This window comes from Castor canadensis, chromosome 9 (assembly GCF_047511655.1).
Source record: "Castor canadensis chromosome 9, mCasCan1.hap1v2, whole genome shotgun sequence".
Lineage (NCBI taxonomy): Eukaryota > Metazoa > Chordata > Mammalia > Rodentia > Castoridae > Castor > Castor canadensis.
In genome coordinates this window covers 154,030,888-154,054,133 of record NC_133394.1, presented here as the reverse complement: position 1 = coordinate 154,054,133, position 23,246 = coordinate 154,030,888, and the positions used below count along the sequence as shown (strand labels likewise).

Genomic DNA, 23,246 nt, shown 5'->3' with positions numbered 1-23,246 from the left:
AGCCTGTTACCCTACCCTCTTAAGCATCTGAAGATATCGACCTCCGTTAGCTCATCTCAGCATGTCAATAAAAGCCTGCCTCTCCCTCTGTTCCGAGAGCAGTCTTAACTGCCTGCTAGCGAGCTGAGCCCCCTTCAAGCCTTACCTGTATTCCTTGGCTTGGCCTCATTTCTATTGCTTCCACTTCAAGGGACTCCCAATCTCCAATATAAATTCATGTTAAGGCCACGTAGATACACATGGTTACATACAGAAGTATTTGTTCTATGTATGTACACACAAGGTTAATGTTCACACACCCACACCTCTCATTCTGGCAGCTGAGAGAGTCTAGAAGCAATGACTTCCCAGTAGCAAAGAGCACACCCAGATTCCAGATCTTGGCTTCTAACACCACCTCTTTATAAAGAAAACAGGGCTCCTTGGAGAACCGGCTTAATCTAGGACTGGGGCAGGAAGCACACTAGAGGAGCCTGGGAAATCTTGTAGTACCGATAAGTAAGTGGTAAGTACACACACACACACACACACACACACACACAGACACTGAAGAGGTTCAGTCAAAGGGACACAGGAGCCAACTGAAAGAGGTCCCAACGGCCATAGCTGACACCATTTACTCACAGCAATGGGCGTGTGGTGACTATCTTGTAGAGAGACCCATCTTTCAGCTTGTTACTCAAACCTCCCCCAGTAAACCCAATCCTGGAGCCCTTGACAGATAATGAGCTCTCCGGGGAGAGATGAGATGGAGTTGCACAGGACAACACTGTCTCTGCCTCCTTTTCTCTTGCAGCTAAGAGTTTCACAAGGTCACCCCTCCCCATCAGACCATGTGAGCCATAACAGTTGCATCTGTGGCCAGGGGAGGAAGTGGCTGATGGGTAGATTATGGCCATTTGTCATGGATCATGGCTGTCTACGCCTTACTGGAGTTCTAGCCAGAGGTCTGCCCTTGCTGTCACCCCACATGCTGCACATCCATTTGCAGACATGAGCCTGTGCCAGCATGACCAGACTGGCTCCCTTCAGAAGTGAGGGACGTGCCCACACATGTGCACACAGTTTCCCTCAACCCAAGGGCACCTGTGGTGGCAGTTGCCACACATCACTGTCCTTCCCTCTTAACCCCCGCAGCTTGAATCTGCCCAGGCATCTGCTCTCCCTGACAGATGGTGATGATGATGATAAAATGAGCCAAAGGGTCCTCTCTATACAAATGGATGGCTGTGGTAAGTTGTGACAAGTCCCCCCAATGAGCTCTATATTGCTGGACCCAACAGTCACTCCTCATTGCTCTGCCCACTTGAACCGTCCTTAAAGAGGAAAACCTGGCCAGGTGCTGGTGGCTCACACCTGTAATCCTAGCTACTCAGGAGGCACAGATCAATAGGATCATGGTTTGAAGCCAGCCTGGGCAAATAGTTCCTTGGGACCCTATCTCGAAAAAAAAAAAAAAACCCTTCTGAAAAAAAAAAAAAGAGGAAAACCTGTTGTGCGCTGCTCATTTGTGCTTACAGAGAAAATGCAGCAGCAGTACTCAGGCTCCTCTTCATTTCTTCTGGCAAAGTGATCCCTGTGGGTCTGCCTTTTGCTCATAATGCTAACTAATGAAAGTCCAGAGTCTTCATAATTTAAAAATGACATCTAAGAAAGATGAAGGACATGTTCCCTTGGCCTGTGGATGTGGAGAAAGGAACGCAGTCCATTCCAGACCTGCCTGGATGGATGCAGAGTGGGGGACTTCCACATGAAACCCCATCCTGGTTTCCTAGAGCTAAGAGAGTGGCATGGAGACCCATACCTGCTGTGGCCTTCTCTCTTCTGGTGCAACACTTATTCTCTTGGAAGTCTTGCAAGAGTCCCAGACTTTAATGTGTTGCCATGTCTGGTAAGAATCATGTCAAAAGACTCCTGTAACTTTGATAGGTTCCTACTTGATAAGTTGGCATGTCTGTATCCCTCACCCATATCAATACTTGCAAGACTTGACTATTCAGTAAGACAGGCATCCTACACTCTGGACCATAACCCTGTCAGGTGATTATTTAACAAATCATTTATGAAAACTCCTCAGTTTTCATTTAAATTAATATCTTCTTTATACTAAATTTATATGCATATGTGGGTCTATTTATAGACTGTACTTTTTTCTATTGATCTATTCTGTCTTATATTTTAGCAACCGTGGCTTTATATTTTAATATCTGTTTGGTCTTATACTTCTCTTAAAAAGGGTTTTCTCATGGCCAGGTGTGGCGGCTCACACCTGTAATCCTAGGTACTAGGGAGGTAGAGATAATGAGGATCATGGTTTGAGGCCAGCTGGGGCAAAAAGTTAGTGAGATCCCGTCTGAACCAACAAGCTGGGCACTGGGGCACATTCCTGTCATCCCAGAGAAAAAGCACAAGAACCTATCTGAAAAATAACTGAAGCAAAAAAGGGTCAGCGGCATGGCTCAAGTGGTAGTGGCCCTGAGTTCAAAACCCCAATACCACAAAAGACATTTTGTGGCAATGACTATTATGCATTATTTTTGCATCATAAACTACAGATTAGCTTCACTTATCACTAAAAAAGCCCTATTGGCATTCTTGGGTATATTCATAGTAACAATGTAAAGAGAAGCAATGTTTTATAAAATGGAGGTTTCCTATCTGGTTTTTTTTCTGTGATTTTCTAATTTTTACCTATCTTGCATAGATCTTGCACATATTTTATTGCATCACTATAGGCCTTTTATCTCCATTGCATTTTCAACCTGGTTGTTGTTACACTTAGGGAAGCGGTTTCTGTACATTAATTTCCATGTGATCATCTTCCAGACCTGAGTGCTGTCTCAATAGTTTTGTCTCAGTTGATTCTCTTGTTTGCCTAGGCAGACAATCACTCCATCTCACCATATGATGGTTTTGCTTCCTCCTTTCCAGTGTTTATGCTTGTTTCTTTATTAACTAGCAGCAATGACAGTGGCTTGTCTGGTTCTGGACTTCACAGGTGTTTCTATCACATGACCTGGCTGATCTCAGAGAGGATGCCAAAGGTGTCAGGAGTGGGGCCATCAGAAACTTATCTCTGAAGTGGATGCACGAGACCAGGGAGGCCAGAGCTCAGTTCACAGGGTAGAGACGGGAGGTAAGAAGCACCCTAGGCCCTGCTGGGAAATGTGGTTGGGAGGGAGGAAGGAAGGTGGTTGGATGATGTTTGCAGGACTCCCGCCAGGCTGGTTGAGTTTCAGTGTCTGTACGTAAGCCAGAGGAAGAAGCCACTCCGAGAAATGGAACCAGGACAGGGAGGAAGTATGAAGACCACAACAGTCACGTGTTGCCCATGGTGGACTACCTGCTAATTCCTGAGCCTTCCCATGCACGAGGTAGACACTGAATATACATTGCTCCCTGTCTCACCTAACTCCCCTAACACACTCAGGATACTGTGTACTTTGTGCCTTTGCTCCCTGAGCCTGGTGAGCACCCCTCCCCTTCCCCTGCTGGGTTGCCCACACTCCCAAGGGCTTGACCTGACTCTTCAAAGAAGCTTCCTGATTCAAGATGAGGTCAGAGCACCACAAGATGCCCTCTCAGCACCTGCTCTCGCTTGTGACCTTTAAAAAATTGCAAGTAAAACATGCAGTTGCATTGTATAATGCACCCTTTTCCCCAAATACTCTGTCAGCTGTCTTTAGGTGTTGACTTTTCTGCTGTATCAACACAATAGATGCACAATTATTGGCAGAATGGATGACTAGATGGACAGTCTAAGGAGGGGGGCATCTGTGTTAATACAAGTAGCAAACAGCACAGCTGACCTGGAGCCCAGATGGGACCAGAGGAGGGGAGAGGGTGATCTGTGGGCTGTGGATGTGAAAGAGGGGCTAGGACACAGCTTTGGGAGTCCCTCCTGAGAGGCAGATGGGGCAATCACAGGCTGCAGCTCTTTTCCCAGCAGTGTGGACATGGATGAGTAGTGGTTTGGGAAGACCCTCTTGGGTTGTGCACCACAGGGAGGATGCTTTCTGCTCTGTTCCACTCATGCACTTACAGGACAGCTTCTGTAGTGTGGGGTTAGGTCCAACTTAGGGGCAGGTAGGACAAGTCCATCAGAGCATGTGCGAACCTATTCCCATGGACTTCATGGAAAAGAAGCTGGTGACTTCCCATTTGGATTTTGTTCTTCTGACTCCTGACCTCCTTCTCATGGGCTCTTATGCTGTGTCTCCCTGTGTACCTCCTAGATCCCTCAAGTGCCCTGCTCCTATGGGACTGACCTCTGTAGCTCAGCCAATAAGCTAACACAAAGAGTACAGGGGGTGGAAGTACAGCTCCTGCTCCTCCCATGGGAGCCTTGGCTATGACCTTGCTGACTGCAACCTGAGCTCTTGCCAGTTCCTTCCTGGCACTTTCTATGTGGCTCACACCAAGACTGTTGCTGCACTTCCCACTGCACTGGGAAGTTCTCAAATAGACCCCTCTTTATAGTCCCAGCTGAGGGGCCCTGCCAGGGCTCTGAAGTGGTGAGATACTGATTTCCAAGACCCAAGGGCTCAAAGCACAGGCTCTGGACCAATTGCCTGGACAAAGGCTGACTGCTCATTGATACCTGTACCACCTCCAGCAAGTTACTTAGGGCCAAAGGCCTTCATTTCCTTAATCGTAGATGGGAAGAGTGGCGTCTGGCTTTGCTTGCATTAAATGAGAGGGCGTGAAGCTGGGTGAAGCATAGAGTCATACCGAACATGTGGAAAGCAGAGGATAAAGAGGGAGGGACCTCCTGGACACAGAAGGTGGTCAGAACAAAAGTGCAAATTTGGGGAATTTTTCCTTCTAAATCTCTCTTACCACTCCCAGATGAATTATTCATTGCACCACGTGTATTGCTGTCCATTAAATTTTAAGAATACTTTTAAGGTAACTGTCACAATTACCCTCCCAACTTTTTCACACTAAAGCATGGGGTGCAAAGCGATGCTCTGTGTGTTGGTGCAGCTCTAGACCTGATTGCAACTGACCAGCTGCACACACGGACCAGAGGCTTGTGGCTGATGGACCCCTCCCCAGCAGGGCCCCTCAGTATGGCACATAGATCTTCCAAGCTTTTACAGGAAAGAGCACCATGGCCGGGGCCGTCAAGCATGTAAAGAGTTTTCCACTCGGACACTGAAGAAATGATTAAGCACAGTTCGCATTGAAAAGTAGGGACCTGCTCATTACGGAGCTGGCCTTCTGCCTTGCAGGCTGACTTCTGCATGTCCGCCCTACACTGCTTTGGAGAATGTGTAAACTGACAAGCTCTGAGGCTCACAAAGCATTAAGCCATCTGAAAATCACCAATGCTTGTAGAATATCAAAAGGGATTAAAGGCGCCAGGGAGCCAATCAACTTTTTAATAGAAGGATCTGGAAGCTTAAGCAATACCACACAGGAGGACATGGCAAATAAGCAAAACAAACAAACAAACAAAAAACAGCCCTGAAGTGGACCCAATCCCAAGACCTTTGCTTTAATCATCACGGCAGAACTTTCTTTCAGAAGAACTACACCGGGTCTAGGAACAATAATGTGTGGTGATCGAATATCTAGCTATGCATGCAGCTGGAAACCAGCACCATGAATTGTATGCTAAAAGATCCAAAAGGATGCAATATGGCATTCTAACTATATATTTATTACAGTTCATTTTCAGAAGAATTTTTCCTTCTGGGAAAGGAAGTAAGGCTTCTTTTGGCAAATGCATGAATTAACAAAATTTATGTTCTATTTCTTTAGTTTTGTTAATTGTTGCACCAAGTATTTTAAAGTTCTTTTACTAGGTGCTTTCAAATTTAAGACTGTTATATCTTCCTGATGAATTGATGGTTTTCTATCATTATGACATGTTCCTTTTTTATTTTCAGCAACACTTTTTGTCCTGAAGTTTACTTTATTTGATACTAATCTAGATCATTAGCTTCCTTATTAGCATTTATTTTCATCTATCTCCATATTTATTAGTGTCTTGTAAACAGTGTTATAATTGTCTGTCTCCTCTTTTTATCTAACCTGATTTCTTGTCACATTTAAAAATTATTTAATGAAATATATTAAAAATACAAATCATTTTATCATTTTTTAGTTTTTTTTAAATTGACATATTTGTACATACTTATGATCTGTGCCTTACAACTGGAATGTTCAGCTTATTTACATTTAGTGTTTATTGATACTATTGAGTTTTAGCTTTCCATTTTACATTTGATTTTTACTTATCTCATTTGCATTTTTTTCTCTGTGCCTCCTTTCCTTGAATTATTTTGGGTGAACTGAAGGGTCTTTAATATCTCATTTTGTCTCTCCCATTGAGTGATGTTTTAGCTAGATTTCTTTTAGTATTGTTGTAGAGGGTGCCTTAGAGATCAAAATATGTACTATTATAATACTTCAGGGACATTGCAAGGAACTTGTAAAAGAATAATTCTACATTTGTACTTTTGATGTCTTATATTTTATGAAAAAAACTGTGAATACATTTTGAACAATTCAAAATTATACGTAAACCACATATACAACAATATAAAATGTGTAAGATAAGCTATGTTAAATAAGATAAACATGTTTTTGTATGTGCCTTGGTATTTCTTCATTCAAGTATTTGCTCCCCCTGAAGATCCAGGGGTTTGTGTGATAGTATTTCTCTTCAGCCTAAAGAACTTTTTTTTTTAAGTATTTCTAGCCATGCAGAAGTACTAAGACAAATTCTTTCAGATTTCATATCTGAAAGTGTCTTTGTTTTGACTTCTTTTTGGTAATTTGCAGATATAGAAACCTAATTGACTCTTTCAGCACTTTGAGGATGTTATTCCACCATCTTCTGGCCTCCACTGTTTCAGAAAAGAAGTCAGCTGTAATTATATTGCTGATCCTTTGTCTATAATGTTCTTGGCTCTGGTGGCTTTCAGGATTTTCTACTTGTCTTTGGTTTTCATAAATTTGACTTTAATTTGCCATTAATGCATTTGGGATTTGATGAACTTTTGGGATATGTAGATTGATATCTTTAACGAATTTTGGGGAGTTCTCAGCCATTATACATTTCATATTTCTTGTTTGAATTTATTTTTTATTTTTTGGAAGCACAGGGGTTTGAACTCAGGGATTTGATGAACTTTTGGGATATGTAGATTGATATCTTTAACCAATTTTGGGAAGTTCTCAGCCATTATACATTTCATATTTCTTGCTTGAATTTATTTTTTTGGAAGTACTGGGGTTTGAACTCAGGGCCTCACTCTTGCAGGGCAGGTGCTCTCCCACTTGAGCTACTCTGCCAGCCAGCCACCTTTCATATTTCTTGGGAGCTTGTTTGGAGGTTCTAGCAGGGGAGTGACTGAACCCCCATGAATGATGACCATCTCTATCTGAGATGGTCATCCTCTTCCTCAGAGCAAACAGCTCTGGGAGAGATGCACATGGAGCAGTGAGGAAGGAAGGGGACACCCACCTAGCCAGCCAGATCAGCTTAATCAACCCTGGTGATCAATGCAGTGACAAGATGTTGAAACCAGATATCCTTCATGTCCCTTTTCATATCTCTTATATCTCATCCTCACTCTCTCCTTTCTCTGTGAGATGCCAAATATACATTGATTAGTCTTCATTTTGTTCCATATATCTTGGATTCAAAGGCGGGTCTACTTTTTTTACTCTTTGTATCTTATTTTCGATGCTTTCTATTGGCCTGTCTTTAAGTCTATGGATTCTTTCCTTTGCCACATCTAGTCTACTGAATTCTTCAGGATTTTTTTTTTTTTTGGTAGTGGTGGTATTGGAGTTTGAACTCAGGGCTTTACACTTGCTAGGCAGGCACTGTACCACTTGAGCCACTCCTCCAGCCCTGGATTCTTCAGTTTGATAAGGTGTTTTTCATTTATTTGTATAGTTTTCACAAGTTTATTGAAATTCATCATATCTTAACATATTATCTTCCACCTTTTCATCTAAATACTTAAGCATTTTGTCACATTTTAAAAAGTTTCTTCTGATAGTTCCCATGTCCCATGTCTGGACAATTTGTTTGGTTGATTTCTTATTGACTGCTTACTCTCTTGGTCATAGAACACATTTTCTTTTTTCTTTTTATATAGTTAAAATTATTGTATGCTATATATGTTGTACAGAAGAACAGTAGAGACTAAAGTAAACATTTACATCCTCAAAAGGACACACTACTCCTACATAAGGTCACTAGAGTTGAGAGCAAAGTCAATTTGACCTGTGGTTTGGCTAGGTCTGGATTTTATTGCAACTTTAGTTTGATTCAGTTCACTACTGGTTTGAAGTGTTTTGCATGTGGAAACAGATTCCCCTACTATGGGTCTGGAGTATGGGGACTGCACAAAGGCAGGATTTCTTAGAGTTCTCCTGCTTAGCTATCAGCTTTTCAGACCATAGGAGACCTCTTTTTGTGTTAAACTCCAGCTACCAGATTTCTGGATTACTAGAAAGTTCACTTTGCCTTCTCTGCACCTTGATTTCACCTCTGCCAGAATTCCTGAGAGGAGGGGTCTTATTAGTTCTTCTGCCTTATCCCAGCCCTTGACAATTTAGGTCTGGAATGCCTTGGGTTGATTTCTCTCAGTTACAAGTCTGCTTCTAGCTTTGATGTTTGTCCCCAGACAATCAGAAAGACTCTTGGGAAAGACTTGATGAAAGATATGCTCTGTAGCTGGGGCTCTTTAGAATTCCATTCTACCTTAATTTAGCTGGTTTCTTCTTCCCCATTTGTGGAAGATTCCACCTCTTCCTGCTCTCCAAGGGGGATGAAGAGTAACTATGGTTTCTTTGCTATAAGGTCTTCATCACTTTCTGGAGAGCTGTATTCTCAGTTCTCTGGTAAGTTTGGAAAAACTGATTCTGTAGTTTATTCATTTTGGTTGATTGTTTGGGTTAGAGCAACAATCTCTTGTGGGCTTTTTTTTTATATCTTAACTAGAAATTCACCCTTTAAGTTTCTCATGAATCACAAATATAAAAAAATTAAAAACAGCCATGTTTCAGAATATTTAGTCCAGTATAGAATGGGGTGTGCATAATGGACAGAGGAAGTTACACTGCCTTGCAAGGGGATATGGCCTGTGAGCTTGGCTCCTCTGTCACATGGCTGTGACAGTGAATTATGACCACATGGTCTTGAGGACATTTTTCAGCACCTGTTAGTGACCATCTAACAGAGCCCATTCATAGCTTCTCCAAATAGGTCTTCTTAGGCGGTCCCTGAAGGTCAATGTTGAGTGCCTGGAGAACTCATATGGTTCTGTAACACTAATCTGCTGACTCAGATGGTATGAAGCCTTGTAAAGCTACTCAACAAGAAGATAGGAAGTGGTATTTGATTTCGTGTTTTATGTAGCCATACCCAAATATTGACAAGAAAATTATTTTTTGTTAAGAAATTATATTTCTTATTCCTGCAATATGTCTATCATGGGTCAGCAAGGCTCTGTTCCATGTCATCTGCTGTGTCTGATTCAGGAGTGCAGTCCAACCTATGTCAGGAACACTGAAGGTTGTCGTGGAAGAGAAAGAAGAGAAAATGGAGACTATATGTTGATTCCTACATTTCCTGCTCAACAGTGACACACATCATTTCTATCCACATGTCTTTGGCTGAAGCAAGTCACTGACACATGAGTCAGTGGGGAGGGAAGTGCACTCTTTAGGGAGAGCTAACAAATATCTCTGAGTAATATTACAATCTACCACAGCCCACACTTCTGATCACAAACATTCACTTTCCTTTGCACATGAGGAATATATTCATCCCTCACCATAGGACAACCCAAAGTTCCACTCAGTGAGCTCATAGGACCCCAAGCTCAGCACTGTGTAATCATCCTTCTGTCAAGGGCCAATGTAGGGACCAATGAGCTAAAAAAGCAAGTCTGTCTGTCATTCCATGTATGTGATGTGCACGGGCTGGGCAGCATGGGTCAGGGACAGCATAGCTACAATAAATACTCCATTTGGAAAGGGAAAAACAGAGACATAGCAGTTGCTGATTCTGGGTGGGTATTGAAGGACCCTTTTCTAGGGCTTGATTAGGCCATGAATCTGTTTCCTTGGGAGTGTGCCTTCCATGGCTTTTTGTTCCATTTTCTGGTCTTCTTTTCCATTACCTTTCATAGCTCTGTACAGAGAAATAGAGAAGTTGTTCTCCTTGAGTGAACATGGTTCCCAGACTTTTTTCTTGCCTATAGAAGACTGCTAACCCAAGGGTTGATTTTTTTTTTTTTTTGGTGACAATGGGATTTGAACTTAGAACTTCATGCTTGCTAGGCAGGCTTTCTACTGCTTGAGCCACACTTCCAGCCCATTTTGCCCTGATTATTTTATTTCATTTTTGGTGGTACTCAGGGAATCACACTTGCTAGGCAGGCGCTCTACCACTTGAGCCACTTCATCAGCCCTTGTGGTAGTTATTTTTTGATATAGGGTCTTGCTTCATGCCTGGGCCAGACTGGACCATGATCCTCCTATTTGTGCTTCTCCATCTAGCTGGAATGACAGGTACACACCACAGTTGGTTGAGATGGGGTCTCATGAACTCTTTGCCTGGGCAGGCCTTGAACTGAGATAGTCTAGATCTTAGCCTCCTGAGTACCTACAATTATAGGCAACACTTGGGTTGCTTTAAGTCTCAAATAATCACAGAGTATTGTATCCTAGACTCAGTTGTGTAGGAAGTGCAGCTTTCAGCAATGTAATCAGCACCTTCCATTTGATTTCCATGAGCTCCACACAACCTGAGGCACACCCACAATTCATAAAGATGTGTCCTCTTTCTCTCAACTTCCCTGTAGGGACTGTGAGCTACCAGGAGGTGTGGGAGAGCCACAGACTTTTACTCTTTTCTATTCTCTTCTTTCCAGAGTGATGTTGCCCAACTGCAAGAATTTGGGTGCCATCTTTCACATGTGTTAGCAGTAGCCATTATAGTCACACCTTTTATTTGTGTGTTTTAATTCACAGGTATTTTCATACTTATCATTCACACTGGAAATGAGAATAATTGATATATTCAAATGAGCAAAACACAGACTTTCTAGAATCTTACTATTCCTCTTCAATCCTACTTGTACACTAGCCACTTCTTTTCTGAGTTTGTCTGTTTGTCATAGTACCTTGCCACAGCAGACAATAGCAATCAAAGCATTTTCTTACATCTGTTGGCCCAGTTCTGCCCAGAGCCACAAGCTCATTAGGGATATTATTTGCCTTACAAGCTATCACAGGTGACAGTTTTACCAAATTCACCTTCCAGCCTTCAACAGACATCTCCTCACTGCCAGCCACCTAGCCCCAAGGCCAGCACCATGTTTTAGGATTTGTTAAATCAGCCTTTGAGGCACTGATTCCTGAGATACCAGGTCACCCCAAAATCTTACTGCTTTACAGCAAGAATATTTTATTTCTTGTCCTCACTATATTGCATCATAGGCTGACCCACCATTTATAAAGCAAGATGATGGAGCAGGCTCTATAAAATATTTTGTCAGTCACTGGAACAAAGAGGAAAGAGATCAAGAAGAATCACATGCAGTTTCTTAAAGATTCTGCTTAGGAGTGACATGTATCACTCTGACTCACATTTCATAAGCAAATCACATGGTTACTCTGATACCTAGACTGGGGAGCTGCAGGCAATAGTACTGTCTTCTACAGTTGCTCAATCTTCCACTATGGTGACAAAATACCTGAGAAAATCAAGATTCATTTTGATTCATGGTTTCAGAATTTTCCGTCCATAATTTTTTGGCCCTGTGGTGTTTGGGCCTATGGAGAAGCTATCTGTCATGGTAGAAGAATGTGGTAGATTACTATACCTAGTGAGGAACCTACTTACCTAATGGTAGTCTGGAAGGAAAGGGAGAGAGGGAGGGAGGGAGGAAAGCAGGGAGGGATTGAGAGAGAAAGAGAGAGAGACAGAGAGAGAAGAAAAGGGAAGAAGAAAAGGGAAGGGAAGGGGAGGAAAGGGAAGAGAGGGGAGAGGAGAGAGAGAAAGGGGACAGGCATTCCCCAAAGGGCTCACTCCTTTTAATGTCCTGCCTTTTAAGTTTCTATCACCTTTGAATAGGTCATCAAATTATAAACCCATCAATGGATTAATCCCTTACAATTAATGGTCAGAGCCCCCAGGATCTAATCACTTTTCAAAGCCCCACCCTGGACATGGTTGCATTTGGGACTAAGACTTCAACAATTAGACTTTGGGGACATTCTAGATCCAAACCAAAACACTTGCCTACATTTTCTTGTCTATTCTTTGTGATTTTCTACAATAACAAACATGTCATTTGCAAATAGAGAAAAAATTTTAAAAACAAAGAATATTTAGGAGACACACTTAAAAACAGCCTTAAGCAGAAGAAAAATGAATATATTCTGTAGTAAAATGTTCTTGAATTTCAGCCTGAAAAGGGTGAACTGAATGGTTGGCCAATAAGGAATGCTTTTAATTTGCATTTTGTTCAGCCTTTAAACAACACCTCTGAGGCAGAGAGCTGTTGACTACTGAAAGGAAGGAAGCCTTATGTACAGTGGCCATCGTGGATCCAAAGTACAGAATGGCTGTGTATCCCTTGAGTGAAGCCATGAGAGATGGCTCTGAGATCTCCTAACTGATGTGCCCCGCTCTTGGTCTCATGCATCCATCCATTAAATTGTGACCTCACAGCTGAGTTCCATTTCTTCTAACCCCATCTTTATGTATCACAATGTAATCTTAAAGGTTCCTCAAGGAAATTATTACTCTTTGGAAATGTTACTAAATATTTCAGATCATTTGCCTTTCTGCCTTTTGTGTTTCAAATAATAAGGCTCCCACAGGGAGCAAACATCTTTAAATGTATTTGATCTGCCTTTTTACCATGTGCTATTCTAGTCTTCTGTTTGGAACATAAAAATCATTTCCACAGCAACTAATTATAGTATAAGTCACAAATGCTGGATTACTACTGCTAGTAAGGAATTAGAAGCAACCACCATGCAAATATTAAAAGCTCTTATTTTTGAAGTTCTCTCCCAAGTATAAGCTCATAAAATGAAGGAAAAGCATACAATATCCAATATCCAATGTAGACATGAACCCTCCAAGTGTGAGCAGCTAGGCATTAACCTGAAGAAGATTCTTTTCTGCCTTACATCTTGTACCTTTGTCAAGATAAGCCACACATATTTGTATGTGTCCATCCCTGGCCAATTCCACACTCTCTTGATTACCACACCTCAACCCTTAGTGTCTGGTAGAGTGACTCCATTCTGGTTTTTTTTGTTTGTTTGTTTTGGTTTGGTTTGTTTTTTTTTTTTGGCAGCACTGGGGTTTGAACTCAGGGCCTCACCCTTGCTAGGCAGGCGCTCTTACCATTTGAGCCACCCCTCCAGCCCTTTATGTGTGTGTGTGTGTATGTGTGTGTGTGTATGTGTATGAGATGGGTTTTTTCAAGCTGGGGTTTCATGACCTATTTGCCCAGGCTAGCTTTGAACTGAAATCCTCCCAATCTCTGTCTCCTGAGTGGTAGGATTACAGGTGGAGCCACCATTCTGTTCTTCATCAAGATTGTTTTAGCTATTCTAGAGTCTATGCCTTCCACATACATTCTAGAATAAGTTTCTCTATGTCTGTCTAGGTTTTAATAGGGATTGTATTATAAATCTATGGATCAATTTAAAGATAATGACATGTATTTTTGAGTGTTCAATACAATGAACACAATATGTCTCTTAATTTAGTAGATCTTTGACAACCTTCATCAGCATTTTATTTTACTTATTTATTTTTTGGCAGTACTGGGATTTGAACTCAGGGATTTGTACTTGCCAGGCAGGAGCTCTACCACTGATGCTAGGCCTCCAGCCTTCATCAGCATTTTGTAATTTCAGTATAAGATCCTGTACATGGAGACAATACCATACTGCATATTACTAGCCCAGAAATGGTCAAAATTCAAAATCTAAAAGTTCTTCTTTTCCTTCTTCTTTTTCCTTTGAGGTTCTGGAGATTGAACTCAGTACCTCATGCTTGCTAGGCAAGCACTCTACCACTTGAGCCACACCCCTTCAGATGGTAGGACTCTGGGCTGGTGCTTGAAAGCTGGACCTGGCTCCTGCCAGCACTGTTCTCCGCAGTGTCACATTTATCACATCAAGCTAGGATTCCATTATTCCTTGTTTTTGCCACTTCCCCATCACACATAACTTCCACAACTACCTACTTGTAACTCCAGCTCAGTGTATAATAACATTTTTACTGCTTGTTACTTTTACATAAAATATTTCCTGGATTTTATTATTCAAATAAGAGTCTTGGTGTGGTGGGGGTTTTGTGAATGCACAGGAAAGTCTCAATTCTGCACCATGCATTCATTTATTTCACAAATCCTCTGCAAGGCCCCAGGCTTGGTGGGCACAGCAGGGAGCAAAAGCTCAGGCTACCATGGATGATGTGCATTGAACAGGAGCAGCTGACTGAGGAAGGTCAGGAGGAGGTGCCAGAGAAGGCCCCTTGAGGTCATGCCTGCAGGGAAGACTTGGATGAAGTTGGGGAAAGAGTTTCTTAAGTTTAAGGGAAGGACAGGGTTGAATGAGGTGGGAACTACTGTGCTGGGGACCAGTGCGTGGACCAGAAAGCAACCGGCACCTACCCTGAACAATGGAGGTAGCCCTGTCCTCATTGAGCTCACTTACTCCAGGAAGACAGTGGAAACAAGAAATGAGTGCTTGAGGAGCAAGTGCAGTGTCGTGTGGGGACAAAGGACAGCTTTGGAAGTGACATCTCTAGTGACTCTTGAGGGTGAACAGGTAACAGGAGAGGAAGTGAAGTCAAGGGAATGAGAAGGGGTCACCAGGGAATAACCTGAGGGGAGAGACTTAAAGTGAAGAGACATGGGCACCTACAACTGCCCAGAGAGAGTGATGGCAAATGCAGGGACCTTCTACCAGGGGCCCATCCTTGTAGTAAAATCCAGACTCTGCAGGTAGTGCTGTACCTAATCAGGTAAGCAACCATCATGGTCCAAGCCAGTTAAAGTCACCTGTTCCTCCTTTTCAGGGCAGAGTTCAACTGGCCTCCCTGTAGCTGGGGCAGCACAACTCTGCTGGGAAAGTGGGGTGCAGCAGATATCTGCAGTGGGATCCAGGGAGTATTCTGGCCCTCCAAATCAGAGAGAAGTGTGAGACCAGAGCCCTGCACCTGTCCTCTCCACTTGCCTAAGAGGCGGCAAGTCCTCTACAAGGAGGAACAAAAGCTAGCAGCCAAAGAACAGTGGCTCAGAAAGACAGCTAGGATTCCGATGGCAGAACTACACTGGTCAACAAAATCCAAGGCCTCCTGCCTCTGGAGTTCTCTCAGAGTGAGTCATTCAGATGAAGACTGCCACCTGCAGCCTAAGCACTCCTGCCCTCTGATGGGTGGGGACACAGAGAGGACATTTGCCCTCTTTTGTGAGGGCTGGTTTCAGCTCGCATGCCCAGCACCCAGGCTTCCTTTTCTTCTTATGTGACTTGCACTTGCTATTTTTTCAACATTTTATTTATTACACTCTCTTTTACTGAGGAAGAGTCATCAGTTCTTTCGTAATTAGAAAGTTCTTGGCTTCCCAGCTATCCACCTTCTTTTCAAAATGATTAACTATGAGAAAAAAACCTTACTTCTTTCTCATGAAAATAGCCTTGGAATAACTTCAGACTTTTAAAATCAATCTGCATTCCTGCAGATCTGGTAATATTATGTCTTGCTATCTTACCACTGTGAAGTCAGGATAGAAAATACATCATCTCTTTCAGATTCCTGGAATAACTTCAAAAGTTCTGGATCCCCAGATAAATGTGCAAGAATGCGCAATTCGATCTGTGAAAAGTCTGTAAGACAGAGCTCTGCATTAATTCCGGATTCACCAATGATGCTCTCACTTTTGCTCCACCCCCAGCCCATGCTCAGATTGCCTTCTTAGGCTACATCCTGCCTCCCACCTGCCAGGCTCCCCTGCCTCAGGGCCACTGGCCATTCTCTATGTCCTCAAATTCAAAAACTTGTGCTGCCTCCTGTGAGGCCAGCAAGGCCTCCAGGGGTAGCAGTGTTCATTCATTTGTTCATTCATTTATTCCATACATCACAATTTCATAAAGGGACGTCCATGTGCCTGACTTAGTGCTTGAGATGTGTTAGTGAACATATGGACACAATTCCCTTCCCCCCATGGAGCTTACATTCTAGAAGAAGGAGACAGACAGTTTGAAGGAATTATTTGCTATGTCAGAAGGCAAGAAATGAAATGGAAAATATTGATCCCAGTAAGGAGTTTGTTTTGGGAGTGAGTGGTGTGTATATATAGGAAGTTGCTGTCACGAATGGGGTGGTCAGCTCCCCTGCTTGTGGACTTTATCAAGAAAGTGACCCTAAGCAAAGACACAAGAAGCAAAGGAGGGAGCTAGGATGGCATCTGGGAAGAGGAGGGTTGCAGGATGTGAGGTGTAGGAGAAGCAGGCTGGTCAACGCTGGTGGCTGCTCTGAAAGAGCAGGGGGAGGCAGCAGGTGAGAGGACCCAGGAGGAGAGAGACAGGTTGAGTGGGTCATATTGAAGGGACCCTAGAAGCCAAAGACCTATTATTTAATGTGCATAAGAAATATTTGTTTCATATAAACATTTACATTCAGACTTATTTGAAAGAATGAGTTATATAAGTATCCTTGAATTACTCTAAGTATTTGAGCTGCATGAAAATGCATACAGTGTGCTCCACCCTTGGTCCCACATACCTGCTGCCAGAAAGGTGTGGCCTTCAGAGGAAACAAACAGGGTCCTTGGGGAGATGGTGAGGGTCTCCTCTTCTTTACCTGAGTTGTCATTTCAAGAGCACATGGTGAGTTTGGCTGTGAACTGACTTGTAGCTATTCCTTACAATTGGGTGAGTTATTTAAAATCACCCAAAGGTAACTGTAGATTTTTAATTTGTGACTACTTATATTAATGTAATTTAAAAGTAACATTGCTATTAAATGCTAGTCAGATTTTTTAAATTAAAATTTCCTATTCTGTCTACAATTCTGATGAAGAAAGGAAAAAGTCAGCTATTGACAGCTGAATTCATTCTGGTAAAAATACTGGAGACTGAACCTCACTGATAGGAAGCCCTACATGGCTGGCCCATGCAGCTAAGATGTTCTCACTAGAGACGATGACAAGGGGTGGGAGGGGACAATGTTGCTTGGTCACCTTCCCTGGCTCTGTTCAAGCATGTCCAGGTGCATCTATCTAGAAAGGACTGCTTGGTGCTTGGCAATGCTGTAAACCCCCACCTCAGCCAGCGCCACAGCAAAGGGGCAAAGGGGCAGCACTGGCTTGGACACAGGTTACTGGGAGAGGCAACACAGCACCAATTGTTCAGATTTGAACTTCTTTTTTTAGAAGTGTGACCATCCACATTACAGTGGAACAGCTCAAAACAAAGGATGTTATTGTACTTTTATAAACAATTCCAGCAAGTTTCAAACTTTAATAAAAAACAGTGCCATTGTATGTTTTTTGTTTTTGTTTTTTACCCAGAAGTTGGTGGGGGAAAGAAGGTGGGAGAGGAGCTACTTCCCTGGTATAATTACCATCTATTTTAACTTGTAAACTGCTAAAAGGGAGGTACAATATCACTTCAGTTGCTTTTTATTTCTTCAATGTATATTTAAACACCAGTCATGGAAATACAGAGAACTTCAGGAAAGTAAAGCTGTTAGTTTTATAGAAAAGCAATCACAAACACATCTATATTTTAAAAGGTTTCCAAAGGTTTTAGTAAGTAGAAAGAAATTTGTTACCTTTAAAAATTTGAGGTTTAGTAATCTGAATTGGGTGCTTAGAGATACCTTGGATATTCTGTTAACAATAAGAAGAGAGTAACTTCAATTGAAATAGCTACTCTTAAATTAATCTGTACCGTTTAAGGGTATTTAAAATGCATAGTATTTATTTGACATGAACAAAATAAGTGATGGCAGTGTATCATGCATAATGATACATAATGTATCATGATAATGAGTAATGCTATGTTTCATGTGTTAACACTGAACACAATATCTAGGTACAATCAGCAAATTTGAAGCTAACACTGACTCTAGCCAGTGCTACCCTTATTGTAACACATACTGTGACCCTACAGCAGCCCAAATCATCACTCAGTTAACCTGAAAATTCCTATGGAATATGCTATAGATATACTTCTATGAAATTTGTATATTGTACTTTAATTTAAAAACATAGTTTAAGATGAAAATTCTGGTCTCTGCCCCTAGTCTTCCCTCCTTTGCTCTTCCTAGTGCCTGGGACCAGTCTCTGTCTTAGCTTGCCCGGGCTGGTGGTGGCTGCAGCTGCATCCCCCACAAATACTCAAGGGACATTTGTTAAGCACCTTTACTTTGCACCCGCTCATCTTGGGGTAATGAGTAATAGATGCTTCTGGCCTGTTTCCACCATTCAAATCATGAGAATTTTTGTAATAATAGCTGCCTGATACTTGGCAATGACACATCACTTTGTCTGGTAATGCAACTCTTTAGTGCTAGTTGGTCCAATTCCTGGGCTAGAGCTGATGAACTCTGCTGTAGTGCAAACTTCTGAGCACCTGTCTTGCAGGTAACACTCTTTAGGTCCCCAGAAACCCTGTGGGAGTATAAGGCAGGCATTCCCATCCTCGTATTTTAAGGCAAGGACACTGAGGCTGTCAAGAGTTCCATATATTAGAACACGTGATACTTTTTTAAAATACTGAATAGTCACAGGAAAACTCAACAGTAGAGATAAAAGAAAAAAGCCAGTGAACTTGAAGGTAGATCAACAGAAATTATCCAATCAAAAAGAGAGAAGAAAAACAGGAAAAAAAATTAACAGAGCCTCAGGAACCTGTGGGATAATATCAAAGATAAATATCTAGTCATATTATTTTATCCTTTAAAGGAGAAAAGAAAGAGATTTGTGTGGAAGTTATTTAAAAAGAAATAATGACTAAAATTTTTCTAAGTGTAGTGAAATACAAAATTTTTCCAATTCAAGAAGATAAGCAACCCTAAATATGATAAATTAAAATAAACCAGGCCCAGAAACATCATAATCAAACTGCTAAAAAACAAAGATAGAGAAAAAATGCTGAAAGCAAGCAGAACAGAACAACACATTACACACAGAGGAAGAACAATATGGACCATGGACTTCCATCAGGAGCTATGTGCAGGGGAGACAGTGCAGCAACTTGCCAGTGCTATCAACTCAGAACTCTCTTCAGCAAATACACCCTCCAGGAGGCAAGGGAGTTAAAGACATCTTAGACAAACAAAATTTAAGAGAATCTGTACTCAGCAGTCCTGCTCTGGAATAAATGCGAAAGGAAGTTCTCAGGACAAAAGGAAATGTTTCCATAAGGAAGGCTGGAAGTTCAAGAATGACGTGTAAACAGCAGAAATGATTAATATCTGGGTAAATTTGACAGCTTTTTAAAAAGCTCTTTAAATTGATGGCTGTTGAAAACAAAAATTATAAAATTTTCTGGTGGTGTTTTAAAAATATGTAGAAAATCATATAAAACACATGACAATCATAGCAGAAAGTGGAGAAGTTTGGAAAGTAAGCCTTTTGCATACTGCTCAAATTGATAACACATGAAATCTAATGGTAATGTCTAACAAATTTAGATAATGTGCTGATTTCTATAGCAATCACTAAAATATTATACAAAGAAATACAGCCCCAAATCCATTACATAATTTGAAATTAAATCCAAAAAAAATCAGTAATTCAAAGGAAGGCAGGAAAGACGGAACAGAGCAACAAAAAATAGAAGAGATCAAAAAGTAAAATAGTAGAACCTACTACAGACCTAACAATAATCACATTAAATTTAAAATACTTTAAGACGTATTAATTAAAAGACAGATAATCAGATTGTACAAAAACAAGACTCAACTGTATGTTGTCTATAAGAAATCCACTTTAAGACTGGTGGAGTGGGTCAAGTGGTAAGAGCACCTGCCTAGCAAGTGTGAGGCCCTGAGTTCAAACCCCAGTGCCACACACACACACACACAAAAAGAAATCTACTTTAAATAGGATATAGATAGATAAAAAGTAAATGGATGAGAAAAGACATGCCATGTAAACACTAATAAAAAGACATTTGGAGTTGCTATATTTAAGGCAAATTTACAAAAAGAATACAATAAACCTAAGTGTGTATGCATCTAAGAACAAAACTTCAAAATGCAGAAGGCAAAAACTGATAGAACTGAAATACAAAATAGACAAATCCACAATCCCTCTTAAAGACTTACAACCCCTCTCAGTGATATGCAGAAATGTAGTCAAATCAGTGAGGAGTTATATATTTACAAATCTGAACAATACTATAAACTTTCCTGATCTAATCGACGTTTACAGACCAATATATTCAACAATCGTGAACGCACATCCTTTTCAAGAACACATGAAACATTCATCAAGGTAGACCATATCATATGTAAAAAACAAATTTTAAGAAAATGAAAAGAACTGAATTTATTCTAAACATATTCTCTGTGACCATAACAGAACTAAAGTAGAAACACGATTAGATATCTACTAATTTTAAAAGATATCTAGAAAGTCCCAAATTTTTGAACATTAAAAGTCACACTTCTTAGTAAATCAGGGATTCAAGAAGTCTCAAAGAAGAAGCCTCAGAAGAACTTAGGAAATACATTGAGCAGAAAAATAAAATGCAGCTTATTGAAATTTATGGGAAGTAGCTAAACCAGTACTAACAAATTTTTAGCAATAAACATGCATATTGGAGAAGAAGAAAGAGCTCAGTAATATAAGATTCTACTTTAAGAAACTAGGAAAGAAGAGCAAATTAATTCCAATGCATGTAAAAACAATAAAGAGCTAAAATTAGGGAGTTTGAAAATAGACAATCAATAGAGAAAATCAATAAAAGCCAGTGACCAATAAAGTTTATAAACCTCTATTCCAACTGTTCAAGAAAAAAGGTAAGGCAGAAAGCAATCAATTTAATGAATAAAAGAGTGACTTCCCTACAGAACTCACAGAAACTAAGGGCAGTAAAGAAACACTACAAACCATGCTGTGCCCCAAATTTGAACATACAGAAAAAATGGGCCAGTAATTCCTTGAAAGATGCAAACTACCAAAATTCACTAAGAAAGAGATAGAAATCTAAATAGAAGGCATCTAGAGCAAAAGTTGAATTAGTATCAAAAGCTTCCCTACAAGGAGAACTCCAGGCCCAGAGTTCCAGTGATGAATCATGCCAAATATTCCACCTTTACCATATTTATAAAAGCAAATTAAAGGGGATGGAATATTTCCTAACTTTTTTTATGAGGCCAGTATTATCCTGAGCAAAACTGGCAAAAGACCTTAAAGGAAAGAAGACTACATTCCTCAGGAAAATGGAAAAAATCGTAAACAAAATATTAGAGAATCCAGCAATATATAAAAGGATAATTCACCATGATGAAGTGAGACTAGCCCCACAAATCCCAGCCTTAATGGTTTAACATTTGAAAATCTATCCATGTTATTCACCATATTATTAAATCAAAGAAGAAAAACATCACATGATGTCTTAATAGATGGAGAAAAGGCATTTGTTGAGATTAAATATCCATCCACACTGGCAAAGTGACTCAAGCAGTACAGTGTCTGCCTAGCAAGCATGAGGCCCTGAGATCAAACCCCACTATTGCCAAAAAAATTATATCCATCTATAATTTTTTAAAATGCACTCTCAGCAAACTAGAAATAGAAGGGAACCTTCTTTTTTTTATTGTTTTATTATTCATATGTGCATACAATGCTTGGGTCATTTCTCCCTCCTGCCCCCACCCCCTCCCTTACCACCCACTCCTCCCCCTCCCTCTCCCCCCCACCCCCTCAATATCCAGCAGAAACTATTTTGCCCTTATTTCTAATTTTGTTGTAGAGAGAGTATAAGCAATAATAGGCAGGAACAAGTGTTTTTGCTAGTTGAGATAAGGATAGCTATACAGGGAGTTGACTCACATTGATTTCCTGTGCGTGGGTGTTACCTTCTAGGTTAATTCTTTTTGATCTAATCTTTTCTCTAGTTCCTGGTCCGAAGGGAACCTTCTTAACAGAAGCAATGGCAAGACTTAAAAGTAACATCATCCTTAATAGTGAAAGAGTCAATATTTTTCCCGTAAGAGCAGAAACAAGGCAAGGATGTTTGCTCCCAACCCATATAAAGTATTATATAAGAAATCTTAGCTAGTACAATAAGGCAAGAAAAAGAAGTAAAAAGCATACAGTAGAAAAGACCACAAGTCACTGAAAACATAATCATCTATGTAGAAGATCCATGGAAACAGAAAAGCTTCCTGGGACTAATAAGTGAGTTTACCAAGTATTGGAATATAAAATAAATATGCAAAATTAATCCTAGGTCTAATATTACCAATGAATGAATGGACATTGGGATCTCTTACAGAGGACTATCTTGGTAGGAATAAACTGACACCGATCAGGCAAGAACCACAAAGGCATTTTCCAGTGAGAACAAGTTTCCTGTGAGAGGGACACCTGATCATGGGTTGAACACTTAAACATTAGACTGCCTGCCAGAAAATCTTCGTGATTATGAGTTTACAAAGATTTTTCAGATACCTACCAAAAGCATGATCCATAAAAGAGCTCCATCAAACTATTTTTTTTGGCAGTACTGGGGTTTGAACTTATGGCCTTATACATGTTAGGCAGGCACTATACCACTTAAGGCATGCCCTCAACCCCTTTTTCTTTAATTGTTTTTCAAATAGGGTCTCATGTTTTTGCCCAGACTGGCCTGGACTGCAATCCTCTTGATCTCTGACTCCCGAATAGTTGGGATAACAGACGTGAGTCACTGTACTTAGCCCTTCATCAGACTTAAAACAGACAAACAAACAAAAGCCCCTTGGCTTATGGAGTCATTGTTCAGGTAATGAAAAGCAATTCTATAATGGAAGAATTTTTTTTTCTTTGCAAATCACATTGAATTAAAATGATCTAAACAGCTCAAAAAAAGAAAAAAAAAAAAAACGTCAGCAATGAGAAGTACTTCCAGAATAGTGGAGTGAGGAGCTTGCTTATTCTATGAGGTCAGTGCTACCCACATGATTACCAAAGACGGACACCAGAAGAAAAGAAAAATACTGACCAACATTCCTCACAAACACA

The 23,246-nt window shown here is 40.8% G+C and overlaps 1 protein-coding gene across 1 annotated transcript in view; it reads right to left on the bottom strand.

Moving 5' to 3' along the window:
- Nucleotides 1-23,246, bottom strand: part of Poln (DNA polymerase nu) — a 137,932-nt gene that overhangs the window by 32,993 nt on the left and 81,693 nt on the right. The window contains exons 16-18 of the mRNA XM_020177295.2: nucleotides 17,840-17,897; nucleotides 16,790-16,867; nucleotides 15,777-15,891 (exon numbers count right to left, since the gene is read on the bottom strand). Coding sequence (XP_020032884.2) covers nucleotides 15,777-15,891; nucleotides 16,790-16,867; nucleotides 17,840-17,897 — 251 coding nt within the window. The remainder of the gene's footprint in view (nucleotides 1-15,776; nucleotides 15,892-16,789; nucleotides 16,868-17,839; nucleotides 17,898-23,246) is intronic.